The sequence below is a fragment of the Amblyomma americanum genome, chromosome 4 (genome assembly GCF_052857255.1).
Source record: "Amblyomma americanum isolate KBUSLIRL-KWMA chromosome 4, ASM5285725v1, whole genome shotgun sequence".
NCBI classification, from domain to species: Eukaryota; Metazoa; Arthropoda; class Arachnida; order Ixodida; family Ixodidae; genus Amblyomma; species Amblyomma americanum.
Genome location: NC_135500.1, coordinates 210851692 through 210865359, shown reverse-complemented (window position 1 = coordinate 210865359; position 13668 = coordinate 210851692). Strand labels below are relative to the sequence as shown.

The following is a 13668-nucleotide window of genomic DNA, read 5'->3' as shown; positions in this document are numbered from 1 at the left end:
TTCCTCAGCCACCGAGCAGGCAACTGCCGCCAAGGGCAGTCATTTATGCGCTGATGCAGTCTTGGCCCGTGTAAGGTGGCAGCATATAGAAGAGATGCTTTCAAGCCATTCTCGACGTCCACGCCATCTCAACTTGCCATCGCAAGCGATCTATAGCTGAAGCTCTTGCGCCTGCATAGTGGGCTCTCGTGCACCGCCACTACCATCCGAACATTCCCAAAATTTCGAGGTGGGTACGCAGTCGTGCCATTCTTAAACGATCAAAAGCGAGATAACGCGATGTTGCGGTCGCAAGAAAGCCAGCACAAAAGAACGACGGAAGCATTAAAATAAAATTGAAACAAAAAAGAAAATCAGGGTCGCAAGCTCTGCGTCCTTCCATGCCGGTAGAAATCGCACGCCCGCATCTTGATAGACTTGACGGCCGCAGCTATAGCCATATGTAAAAGCACTCTACTCTCGGGAGGTTAAGCGCGTGTTGCGGCACGAAATTTCAGCGCCGGTGCTCCCTACGCACACATCGTGCTTCCCTCCCCCGTCCCGAGGCGGATGCGGCAAAGGGTAGAGAAGGGACCATCGAGCAGCGTCATCAGGAGTATGCCCATCGCTCCGTCGCTGTCAGGGCCTGTGCTCCAAGCCGCGCCGGAGCGCTCTTCCCTTTACCGCGCGCAGCCGCCACGCTCGTTAGCGCCCGCGCGCAACAGCAGGCGAACGGGACGGAGGTACCGCAATTAGGCTATCGGGGTGCAAGCATCTCCGGGCCACCCCTCGACAAGGTACACACACCGCGCAGGAAGCGACGCGGCTCGCATACTGATGACTGCAGCGGCCGGTGAGCGCCGGCGATAAGCCCCCGCAGGCCGGCTCGGTCCCCGCGCCGCTGCCGGAGAAAGCAAAGAGGGTAGAGGAGAAGAAAGAGAGAGAGGGGATTGAAAGAAGACGGGCGCGACAAGGAGAGCGCAGCTCCTTCGGGATGAGACGCGGCCGGGAGATGCCGCGGCTTTTGCGCCGTAGAAGTTATGTAGCATCGCTGCGGCCTGCTCGCTGCTGCCCGGCTGTGGCACTTCTGTCGCCGCGTGGCCTCCCGTAATGCACTCCGTAAGAAGCCCAGAGGGAAAAAAGAGAGAGGGAAGGAGAGGCGAGAGAGACGCCACGCAGCAGCAGCAGCAGCATATAGACGCTCTTGTTTGAGCTCCCATAATGGATTCCATTAGAAGCCTTTCCGGTCCGCGTTGCCTGCTGCTACACGCGGAGCAACTTTGAAAAAAAAAAAAAGGTGGGCAACGAAGCAAGACAGAAATGTGCAGGCAAGTAGGCAAGGCAACGGCGTACACTCGGCCCGTGCGAAGCGTGGCTGCTCCACCTCCCCCACCGCCTCTCTTCGCCTTCTTCTCCTAATGTATAAAGAGATATACAGGCGGCGTCCGCCGCTATACCTTTCAAGTTAATGGGTGCGCGCGCGCGCGCGTGTGTGTGCCGCGCGGTGTCCCGCTAGGGGCGCGAGCGAGGACAACTTCCTCCGGGCCGCTGCTGCGGGCGCAGGAAACAAAGCTTTCAGCCGCCGATGGCAGCATTTCCTGGCGCCCGCCGTCGCCGCCACGAAGAAGCCCATTGCGCGCCACGCTGCTTTTTGGCGCCGGGCACCCTCTTTCCCACTCTGAAGGCCCGCTGTCCGCCGCACTCCGGAGTACAGCGCATTCTAGGAGCGGACTACCAGCTAAATAGAAAAAAAAAAATAACTCGGACGTCGTCCCCGGCTTCGCTTCCTTCCTGGCTCCTCGCACAGCCGCTTCAGTGGAAGCGTAGCCTACACGCGTTGCTTTTAGACGAAGAAGCAACTCCGCTGCCTCCGCCGCCGAGCCCTCGCTTTCTTGGCGTATATGATCTCTCTAGTATATAGTACACAGAGCTGCCACTATAGTGTATGGAGCAACGTGTGCGGCAACATCATTCATCTCTTGCGGAGCAGAGGAAGTTCTTGGAGACGAGCCATAATCCGTTCAAAAAGAAAGCCGCTTGCAGCGCGGACATCAAGGGTCGCGTGAAGAAACTCAAAACAGCACGCATTAAGACACGCCCGAGAAAAGAGATGAAGAGAATATCACGGATACAAAAGTCAATGACTTCCGAGTCGGAAACTGCAGCAACAAATAATTCCCAATTGAAGAAAGCTTCTTTTTTTTTTCTTACGGGTGGCTCTTGTAGCGCGCCCTGCTGCAAACAGTCCTGAATGCGCTCGCATTGAGCGACGGCACTGCGACACTGAAACGAAGTACGTGTACCTCAAGACTATAAGCTTATTCCTAACTTGTCTGTCATGTATCATGTCGCCAGAGTGTAATGTAAAAAGGCGTTTGGGTGACACCGCGCGACTGTTGGAAATGCCGCACTGCTTTCAAGGTTAGGTTTACGACATCCGCGCAAATGGAATGGCTTTTGCGAACCTTGTGCCATTTCACTGATATCTTTTCGATGAAGTTATGCAACTGCCGCCGGTATCAGGATGCAGAGAACGCGGCCAATCGGCTACTGTTGCCCGAGTTGCACACGCTTGCGTCATTTGGATTGAGAGATTCAAACTAGCGCACCCAACAGACGCGCTGGTGTTTCGACGACAGATGACCGCCGTGTACTTAAGCCCTAATTACGTATCGCACTTCGCGATAAAATAAACGGATCTGAAATGTCTAAACGACTTTGCAAGCTCCTTTAACTTGGAGTGATATTGCTTCCAAGACAGAGGTAGCAGAGAATCAGAGATTGAGTTCGTAAGTCCCACCACGGGCCGTTACGCCACCTTCTTAGTCGCAAACTAAATTCTCGTCGGGGTGGCCAATCCAGCTCAAAGTTCTAATCTCCCGGCTCTGCGTGTCGGCCTGGGGGAATCCGAAATGCAAAAGCGAAGTGATAACTCGGAGAGGACGGAATGCGTTACGCTTCGGCTAGTCGGAAGACAGGCCCTTCTTGGCCGCGGCCTGCAAGCCTCGCGCTCCCTGCCGAGTCCGGCTCAGCGGGGTCTATACGCCGCGTGTAAGAGCGGTGCCGGCAACGGACGCAGCCTTTCCGATGGCCAGTCCCGATTGCAACTTCGCGTAGCCATCGCCAGAATTGACGGGGACAGGTGGAAAGGAGGCGGCAGGGGGTGGACGAGGGGCAGCTAACGACAGAGCACGTGGATGGACGAAAGCGATTCCCAGAGTATACCCGTGTTCGAGAGAGTGGAGAGGGGAAGGAAAGCGGGAGAGGGTAGTGCTTTTTCATCCGCGAGAGCCCGATAGCGTCGGCTTTCAGTTTCCCCAATCACGTCACATGTCCGTTTATATGGAATCGAACTGCTTTGGTAGTCGGCGCGCGTTTCGCTTCGTTAAGGGACTCTTGCTCCCACCACCAGCCGCCTTCTTTCCCACCTCCGGCAACCCACGCTGCTCGCGCACTTACGATCACTACAGCGAAGACCTCTGGGATGGGAACGGAGTAATCGGGACTACGAAATGCGTTTCAGGCACGGTGCGCAGTGCTCTTGCTAGAAGGCTGCATAACGCCACCGCGGCCAGAAGGAGGGGTGGGGGGTCTAGCTGTTTTTCTTCCTTCTTTTATCCCCTCCGGTTACCGCCACTTTCGTGCCGCGGGAGCTGATGCATGGAGTACGGGACGGCCGCGAAGCGGTTGCGCGTTTCGGCGAACGATTGTACATCCGCGCCGCATAATACGGCCGCGCTCCCGTTGGCTGAATTTTAGATGAGCGTTAATGGCTTCTTTTCGTGCTGTTCGTGAGAGGAGCGCAGATGGCGCGGAGGAGATTTGCCAAGTGCTAATGCCTTTGCGGATTTTCTCCCATTGCTAGTAGCCCCGCCAATAAAACGCGACGGGTCGGTTACTTCGTAACAAACATATGCATCACGTTTTATCGCATGCAAAGTAGCGGGTGGCTCTTTTCCAGTCGGAGGCATGCCTAAAGGGGCCAGTTTAATCGTTCGCCTTCTTTTCTGTCTCTCTCTTTCAATATCTTTCTACGCAATGCAAGACGGCGTAAATTAACGCACAAGTCCTATAGTGCTCCGTTTTCCGTTTCGTTTCGCCAAAAGTAACACGGTTTGAAAGAAAATTAAAACAAAAATCTATAGCGGATCTAAATATACAGGCGGATAATAAGGTATAGTTTTGCGCAGCTGTAGGTCTCTGTCTTAAAACAAAGCAGGTCTACAGCTTTTCACCTGCGTAGTGATGATCGACCAGACTAGCAGCTTTTAGTTTTCTATAGCAGTATTGAACAAATACGAAACATCCGCGCAAGAAACAGTCACACGCCTGGTGTGATAGGTTTACTGGCTCGTAAACACGGATGCGATTACAATGTAAGAATTAACAGTGCAAAGCCAGTGCAAAGTGAGTCAAACTAATGTCATCCCAAAAGTGTGGCACCATTCTCTGTTTCGATTGTCCACGTAATCTGTTGTTCCCTTCATCGTACGGAACTAACTTGCCTGAACTCGTTCACCTAATCGCTGTGCTCAATTTCTTTCTTGGCTTGGCTTCATTATTCGCACTTCTTGTGAAGTTGGTATCCCTAAGCTCGCCACTTGTTGCATGAAGGCAGCAACACTTTCTAGCCCATCTATAAGACAAGTTGTCATGAAGTCAGAAAAAGTTTATCTTTCTTGACTATCACATGACGACGGCTACAGTGCAGTCGGCAACATGCTGTAGTTTCTGTAACTCATTCGCTCGGAGGTATCTTCCCTACTTCAGTGGCGAGAGAGAAACATGAATGGTGATGCAGTCGAACCCATATTTATCAAAGTCAAAGGAGAGATCGCGAATAGTTCGATATATCGATAATTCGATATATAAAAAGCGACAGTAGATAAGCTTATCTGCAACCCAGAAGCAAGACTACATCGCACTCTCACTAGCGGCGCGTTTCTTGCAGCGACGTACCGCCCGCCGCCGTGCTGGTAGCGGACTGCTGGCTGTGCGTTGCCAGGCCTAACCTACTTCGCATCGAAGCAGCAGAGGACGGCGCTTTCGAACTAGCCTGTGCGTACGATAAGATGTCTACTACTTTTACGAGCACGGTATAAATAGAAAAATCACATTACAATTAAGGTACAATTGGTTTGCACAACGCCTTCTGCAGCGAAGCACCCCAGCCTAGGGCCTCTGATAGGCTTTGGTTAGTTGGTTGGCTTCACCACACGACAGAGATGTGGCGTGGAAAATGAGTACTGGCGACTGAAGGCCAGCGCCAAGTACACCCCACGTTCACCTCGTCCTGCGGTTGCTGCCAGCAGATGCCCAAGGGCACACAGCCGATTCATCGCCGCTTGCGAAAAGTGATCGAAGCGCGCCGTTAGGAGAAGCACCATTTGCAGGGGCGCGGCGCGTCGTTCGATATATCGAATGACTGGCGAAATTTTAGTTCGATATACAACGTGACTGTCGTAAAATTTTACCCAGGATTTTCAAGGGGATAATCTGTGTGTTCGATATGGCCAATATTTCGAAATATGCGGGTTCGATATATCCGAGCTCGACTGTACTTTCGCGTCAGTCTTCCCATACTGAGCCTGAATTCAGAGAAAGCACTGAATGTGTGTAGCTTAGACAGCCTTCAATGGCTCAGATAACTCGAAGTGCGCTAGTGATAACTCGTTTCTGTACTGTATCTCATGCAGTGTTGCTGCTATTTTGAGTTTCATTTGTGTCATGTGCCTTATTTGTAGTGATTTTTTTAATGTTATTGTTTGCTTGTTTTTTGTATGACTTCTTTTTGTCTAACCCACTCCTACAATAACCCCATAAAGGGGCTGGAGTATGTAAAAATAAATAATAAATAAACTGGACCACACCAAACCTTATACGAGACCAAACGGAGAGAAGGCAAAAGTTACTGGCTTCTCAACAGAACCAATGCGTCCGCTCCAGACGCGCTGTTAGCTTTCCCGAGTCGGTCACATTTGCGAAATCCATTGTTGATCTCATATGCGCAAATACACTTACTAGCTCCGCAGCGACATCACGCGTTTCTGGAGGCCGGCGCTTCGCCAGCACTACACGCTACAATAGCAACCAGCCGAGGCTCTCTCACCGCGGCCAGGTTTTTAAGTGACCGTCGCAGCCAAAGTGCCGAGTCAGTTCCCCCGCAGGATTAGTCAACAGGCGAGCTTGTATAATGAAGCGCAAAGTGTTCCAATGGAAAAGCAGAAAACTAATGCAAGATGGAAGGTGGCGAAATGCAGACTCCCTGGCTACTTCAGTCCGAAGATCGAGCCTTCAAATAAAAAGAAAAAAGAGAAAAGAAGGCAGTGGAAAGAAGGAAAGAAAGAGAGGGAGGGGAAAATAAGTGCGCCTCCCAACCCCCGCGATGAAAGGAGCATTCGGAAAAATGGGAAGAGGGCCAAGCGAAGCGCGTGCACACGCACTCGCGGGAGGCCATCAGCCATAGGGACGTCGCGCTTGCTTTTATCGAGCGGCAGCAGCAAGAAGAGAGAGCGCGCGCACTGCGAAAGAGATGCTTTCCTTTTCGGAGCACTTAATGCGGCGCTCTGTTGCGCGCCGGCCGCTGGCGCGAGCCCTAATGGAGGGAACGGCTCTTCCGGCGAGGTACCGACGCCGCCGTCGGGGAGGCTAAAAAGCCTTTTAAGTCCACTAAAAACCATCGTCGAGTTGTTTGTTCCAGCAGGCCAGCCGGCGAGACTCTTCTCCCGTCCTCGTTTCTTTCCCCATCCTGCTCTCCCCCTCGGCGGCCACGCCGACGAACGAACGACGGCGACGCCGCCGCCGACTGCGCGCCACCCGCAGAAAACACGAGCACTGAATGGAACGAAGAGCGCGCATAGAGAAGACGAAAAAGAAGCGCATGCTTTTCTCTCGATCCCCATTCCGTACTTGTCCCTTTTTTTTCCTTTCCTCTCCAGTCTTCTTGTGGATGTTCCCACTGCGCGAGCGCGCGCACGCGCGTCGTTCCACTTAGGTAAATAAGGGAGAGTAGAGGAGTGCAGGGGCGGGCTAATGGACGGGCCTCGAGAAGCGTTTTCCGCGGGGCGCAAATGGAAGGATCGGTTGCCTTGGGATTTGCACGGCGGCGTGGCCGAGCGAGCTCTTTCTCGATCTCCAGCCGTTGGACCTTTTACTCCCCCCCCCACCCCCCCCCCCCTCGCTGTCGGGGACCCTCCCACGTCTTCCTCTCTCCCCAATATCCCCAGCCACCCGCGCCCCTTCTCCCACGCTTGTTCCTCTTCGCCTTTTTACCTCATCGCGTTGCTTTTTACGACTGCTCTTCATCAAAATGCGTCTTCTTTTAGTTCTTTATCCCAGCTCTTTCCCTCTCTCACTTTCGCGGAGCACGCACTGGGCGATGCAGCTAACGGCACTCAGTATAGTCCGTCCCTGCGGCTGCCGCAGGAGCCGCGAGAGCACTTATCGGGCACTCACTAAAAGCAAGTGTACGCGGAGAACAAGTCTCGCGAGGCGCTACTTCTGCCCTCGACTTCGTTACTGCCCCTCTCACATGTTGCTCATCATTCCTAATGTTCCCATTTGCACTGACATTGCAGGTGTGCGGACATCGCGCACAGTCGATCCAGTACTGTATAAATGTCTCTTGAACGTTGCATGCTCTTCTTAGTTCCGCATTTTTTTCTTCTCGCGATTAGGTGATGAAAACAAGTACTATAAAAGCGCACCTCCATGAAGTGTACCTGGCACGACTTCTCTGGTCACTGGTCGTCCTAGGGACATTATAGCATAGAGCCTTTGGGGGTGTCACCTCGTAAAGCAAAAAAAAAAACCGCTGCCGTCGCATCGGTCTTTAGTTGCACAAAAGTGTTGCGCTGACCGCGCACCGGACGGCGGCTCGCTGCTGCAGCGTATGCGCTCGCACCCGCGCTCACGAATGGGCGCGGCGCTGCTCGAGTATGAGCAATTGACCCAAGGCCCACCCTCCTACGGCTCCTGCGCGCCCTGGCCTGCTGCCTCGGAGGTACAGCGAGAGATCGTCGGCATCGCGGGAAAGCGGAGCACACCCCTCTGCGCTGTGCAGCAGCTGGCCAGAGCCGTCATACACGAGGAGCTCCAGGACCATCTCCTCGTGTACACCGACGGCTCAGTGGCCCGCGACAGCTGCTCCCTTGCTGCGGCGGCCACCATCCCCGCCCTGCGACTGCACAGCCAGCAACACGCAACCTTCCTGGGCTCCTCCACCACGGCGGAGTTGATGGGGATCCGGCTCGGGCTGGACCTGCTGCTCACCCTCGGCCCTCCGCCGCCCAGGAGTGCTCTGCTGTGCGACTCCCGCGCCGCCCTCAGCCGCCTGCAATCTAACGGCCGCGGTACCCCACTAGTGCGGGAAATTCGCTCGCGCATCGAGCGCCTCGCGCAGAGAGGTTGTGCTGTGCGTGCACAGTGGGTGCCCGGTCACTGCGGCATCGCCGGCAACGAAGAAGCTGACGACCTCGCGACCGCTGCACACCAACTACCTGCCAGCGATCTGCCCCTTGCGCTGGAGGACGTGCGTGCGGCCATTCACGACCATCTCCGAAAGCAGCACCCCGACCCACGCATCGCGGGAGGTGAGCGCATCGACAGTGTCACCGGCTGTCGCGCACTTACACGGTCGCAACGTGCAATGATCCTCCGCGCGCGCATTGGCTGCGTGTGGCCCGGAGAACGACGGGTGCGTCACGGAATCGCGACGATTGATGTGTGTGACGGATGCGGTGCAGTGGAAACACTAGAACATCTGCTCCTTCGCTGCTCCGCGTTCGCCGATGCTCGTCGCGATATGCTCGCGGCCTATAGGGCGCAGGGCATACTACCAGACTCCATCAAGACGCTATTGTGGCCGCAGGGCAGTGCGCGCACTCGTGAGCGAACTTTGGTGAGCCTCTGTGCATTCCTCGAACACACGGGCTTGACGTCCCGTCTGTTCTCCGTCAGGTAGTTACACGCAGTGACCGAACGCTCCGCGAGTTCTACCTTGAACGATTAATAACTGGACGCCCCACTCCAGTTGTAACCTACACTGTGCTGTGCGCGTGTGTGATTTAATTCCTCTAAAATGAACTAATCACGCGCACAACCTGGACACATTACTTATTGTGTAAATAGTTTGTACATATTACTTCTCCCACTGTCCTCTATTCCTGTCCCCTCACCTCTTTCGTTTCATTTCTCCATTCTGCCTGCTGTCCTTTATTTCCGCTGCCCCAGCTCAGGTGCTTCAGTATCGATGGCAGATGCCGGGGCTAGCAAAAATCTTTTCCTTCCTTTTTACTATTATTTTTAATAAACCCACTACCACTACCACCTTGAATACCGTGATTAATTTGCAAAGCTTCCAGGGCGTATCAGCATCAAAGGAGGTACTAACATGTCAGTCTCAGTACGCTCGGAACGCTCGAGGGTTCGTGACCCAGGCACTACTGTGCAAATAAAACCAAACTAACCAATACGGTAAAGTGAATGAATAAGCAACGATCAGTATTTATCAGCACCACAAAGACCCCAAATAGTGCGTACATTGTCGGTCCCACGGCTCTGCCCGGGTTTGTGTGGTGTAGTTTAAGGCACACAAATGAAATCCCACAAACACATAACACGAAAAAAAAAAATCAGCTGGCCTGAATAGGGGACTCACCATTCACATTGGAAGAGCAGTGGTCGCCCTCACGTCCCACTGAGAAGAGGCGGCGCACTGTCTCTTTTCATTTCCGAGTCCATCAGTCTGTCCGGCTTTCACGCTCAACTCGAGGAAGCGAAGGGGAGACCTCTGGTGAGGAGAACGCACTGGTCCGGCCCCGCAGAGCACTCGCGGAGGAGATACCATCGAGATCACGACGGAAGCGCAACAAGAGGAGCAGCGACACATGGCACGCCGTGTCACCAGGGTGCCTCGAATGACTCTCGCCGCCAGAAAACAAGTTGTACACACGCGCAAACACACCGAGGTCCGACTGACAGCGAAGTTCTTACGCGATCGTCCATGAAGGCAACGGGGAAACATCTACTGGACGCCACAAGACAGACCGTCTCGATCTTCTCATTCTTCGTTTCGGAGCTTATTCAAATCACGCTGGTTTCTCTCTCTTTTTTTTTATTCTTCGCGCCTTGACCGAGGTCAAAGAAAATGGCCCACGCCTTGAGGCCCATTGGTCGGCCGTGCGCTAAAGGCTTTCTTGCCGTGACGTCCATTCAAAACTCCCTACAAGCACTTCAAAGCGAACAGAAAGTTTGCGGGTGCGCGTGGCCACAGTGCAAAAGTCCAAGCTGTGACTGCACATTAGCTCAAGTCTTGCTTGCAGGCGAGGGCGGCGGGTCCGGCGTGGTGCCGACCGCGGCCGCCTTTGTCCCTGGGTCACTTGCCGTCACTGAGCATGGAGTCGGGGCTGCCGTAGCCACTGGACGCGTCGTCCTGCACGGGAAGGCTGTCTAGCGTGTGTCTCTTGAGTCGCTGCAGGCTGTTGGCGTTGCTGCTGTTGCTGTTGGGGCCGCCAGCGCCGCCGGGAGGTGTGCCGACGGGCGGGTGACCGGAGTTGTTTGTCGTCGCGCCGCTGGCCCCGCTATTGCTGTTGCTGCCCGTGTTGTTCCCCTGGTGGTTACCGACACCGCCGCCTGCACCGCCCCCCGCCCCGGGGGTGGATGCGTTGTTGGCATTCTGCTGCTGTTGCTGCTGCTGTTGGTTGTTGGGGTTGTGGCCCGGGAATGGGACGTTCTGGAAGGACAGCCGCTCGTCGTAGTCATACTCGCACAGGATCTTGTTGTCGAACAAGTAGAAGCGGTCGCCCACGCAGAACCTGCGTATTGGGAAAGGGGGAGTAGAAAGGAGAAAGCGGACGATCGTAGATTAATAAACAAAAAATCGCGCTCTTAATTTCCCCAGTTCACAAAGAAACGCTACGCACATGCGAAAGTTCGGCAACGCCTTGACTGAAGACGTCATGCAAATTTAGCAGCAGTGGTGCCACCTCTTCGTTCATGTGCCTTCATGGCACCCAAAAGGCCTTGCCCCAAGTAACGAAATACCTCAATACTGCATGTAACCATCTGGAAAATCCTTAACGTACGCCAGAATCAAGGCATATCAGCATCAGTTCCGAGTGAACGAATATACCAAATGCCACGCGCTCGCACATCTGATCGTGCTGGTATTTCTGCCTTCATGTGGCTGATGCCACACTGGACTTACTTATGCAGTATAGCGATAGGGCCCTAATGAGGCCCTGTCACCTTTATTGCCGGATTCGCCAACGTCACACTTTCGCCATTTTTTTTCACTTGTCCCATGCTGAACAGCTGACCAAATTAGGCTTCCGTTATGGCGAGAACGTACCTGTGGTTGCAGTGCTGGCAGGCGAAGCACTCCAAGTGGTAGACGTTTCCGCGGGCCCTCATGACCATCTCAAAGGCCGGTATCGTTTTGTTGCACGCCGAGCAGAGACCCGTGGTGCCGAAGAGCCTGCAGGACACAGAGCACTTTCCTTCAATGGCATATTCCTTACGGCGCGGCGCGCATAGCCATCTCCTAATCATATCATGTGCAGAGTAGCTTCTTTTCCAACTTGGCTGTGCAGGGTGTTCTTGTTATGAATAGCGCATTATTAAATGACTAAGTGGTGCAGTGTGCATCCTTGAGAGGAAAGCCTTGGTTACCAATTTGTTATCTTCCACCAGAGCAGGGCAGACTGTGATAAAGAGTCGTCTTCATCTTAAGGCGTTTTGTATGCAGTAAGTGAACATTTAAAGTAGGTTAAAAAAGCAAGGACTTGAGTTCGCTGGTGTTTGAACTCCATAGGCGATAGTCGGCGGTCAAACTCCGTATCTCCCGCATGCGAGGCGGATGCTTAAACTACACGGCCACGCTGTGGCCCACGTCGACACGTACACATGTGCCAGCTGTATCCCCGTGCCGCATACGTCCAAGCAAATCCTAGTTGGTCCGCAGCAGTACGCGCCGACTCACGAAGAGACATACAGGCCTCTCGAAGTCAAGTTCGCTCACCTGAGGTAGTCCCTCTTGCAGAGTATGAGGTTGGCCTTGGTGAAGAGCGTGGAGCCCACCTCCCCGAGGCGGCAGTCGCAGCAGGCGCACTTGAGGCAGTCCTCGTGCCACAGCTGGTCCAGCGCCTTGAGCAGGAACCGCTCGCGGATGGGCTTCTGGCAGCCCGCGCACTCGGGACCCGGCAGCAAACCGGCCATGCCCAGTGGTCCCAACCCGTTGCCACCCGGTGCCATGCTTAGGGTACCAGCCTGGACAACCCGCCTTCCGGGACCGGACTTCATATCCATGGAATCTGCGACGGGCCCATAAAAAAAAAATAATTTGCAATGACCATATATTTAAGAACATCACTCACAGGAGAACCGCCACTGCTATGGTGCGACAAGACGCATATAAAAAAAGATTCCGCTACCGTCTGGAAGACGAAATAACGAACATCAGCTGCTTAGTTTACTAGAATTGATATGAATGAGATTAAAGTAAGGTACAGCAACGGAAATACGAATTTGACATCTTGGATATATAAGTGACGTCACCAATCAATCACCAATTGGGTTGCTATATCGATTTGCAAAAGGGCCGCCATCTTGAGCTCCTTGGACTTGGAAAATATCACGCCGAAGGGAGGTGGTAGCAGAACCCAAGAAATCGAGAAACGTGATGAGTAAGAGCTAACACTCCTAAAATACATTGGTTCAATGAAAGGAAAAAGGAACGAAAGGCTGGGAGGTCAGACAGATTAGTTGGCTGTCCTGCGCTGGAGGAAAAGAGAATGAAAACAAAGTGCTCGGGGGACAGGAGGAGGAAACGAAGCAAGACAGAGAGAACATAGAGGGCCCAAATTAAATTGGCCATAATAAATGATATGAAGTGACCCCACATGCAGTTTGTGCGCACTGATTTAAGGTGCTGCTGAAGCACATTCCTTTCTGGGCCATAGAACTGTGCGGCCGCGGTCCAAGTATCCGCGGTTTACTGAACGATATGTGCGCTCTGAAGTGAGTAGCACTCTAGTTCTTTGTGGTACGATCGCAGACATCCCGTTCCTTTGCCAGATTGTTTACATGTCGTTGTCGGAGCGCCTATTTTGCGCCTTCATCCAAAGAAGAGGCATCAATAGCCGAGCTTTTTCAGCGGAGACGTATTTCTTCGCAGAATGGCGCAAAAGGAACAAGTGCTAGTTACTGCGACTGGTGGCCGCAGCAACAACATAGGTATTAAGACTGCTTTTAGAATCTATTGATCCAATCTCTTCAAAGAATGAAACTACCTGCATCAAAGAGCCTGCCGTGTTTGCCGTGCCGTTCGGCAGCGTTTAACCGAGAAAGATGGATTACCTCAAATCATTGCCATCAGTTTTTTTTTTAACCCCAGGTTAAACAGTTTCATGACTTGTTTAAATTTTTAACTATATTCACATAGCCCCAGAGGAAGCTTTGCTAGATGCCAAAGTCATTAGACGCTGTGCGACAGCATTGAGTTTAGCTTGAGTTGCTCTTAATATGATCAATGACCTATTCACGAAAAACCGGAAGTTTGCTACCTGATTGGGTAGATTGGTAAGTGGACTGAGCGCAATGCTATTTTTATAAAGTCTAACGGTCGAAATATTCTTTCTTAGCATTGTTTCTGTGCCTATAGACGCATCGGTAGAGGCTCATCGCAAAGAC

General features: G+C 53.2%; 1 protein-coding gene across 4 annotated transcripts in view; it reads right to left on the bottom strand.

The window, feature by feature from the left end:
- Positions 1–13668, bottom strand: part of LOC144129247 (uncharacterized) — a 122572-nt gene that overhangs the window by 14527 nt on the left and 94377 nt on the right. For all 4 annotated transcript variants that reach the window (XM_077663258.1, XM_077663260.1, XM_077663259.1 and 1 more), the window contains 3 exons: positions 11999–12290; positions 11330–11455; positions 9638–10793 (listed from right to left, as the gene is read on the bottom strand). In XM_077663258.1, coding sequence (XP_077519384.1) covers positions 10355–10793; positions 11330–11455; positions 11999–12290 — 857 coding nt within the window. In that variant the 3' untranslated portion in view covers positions 9638–10354. The remainder of the gene's footprint in view (positions 1–9637; positions 10794–11329; positions 11456–11998; positions 12291–13668) is intronic.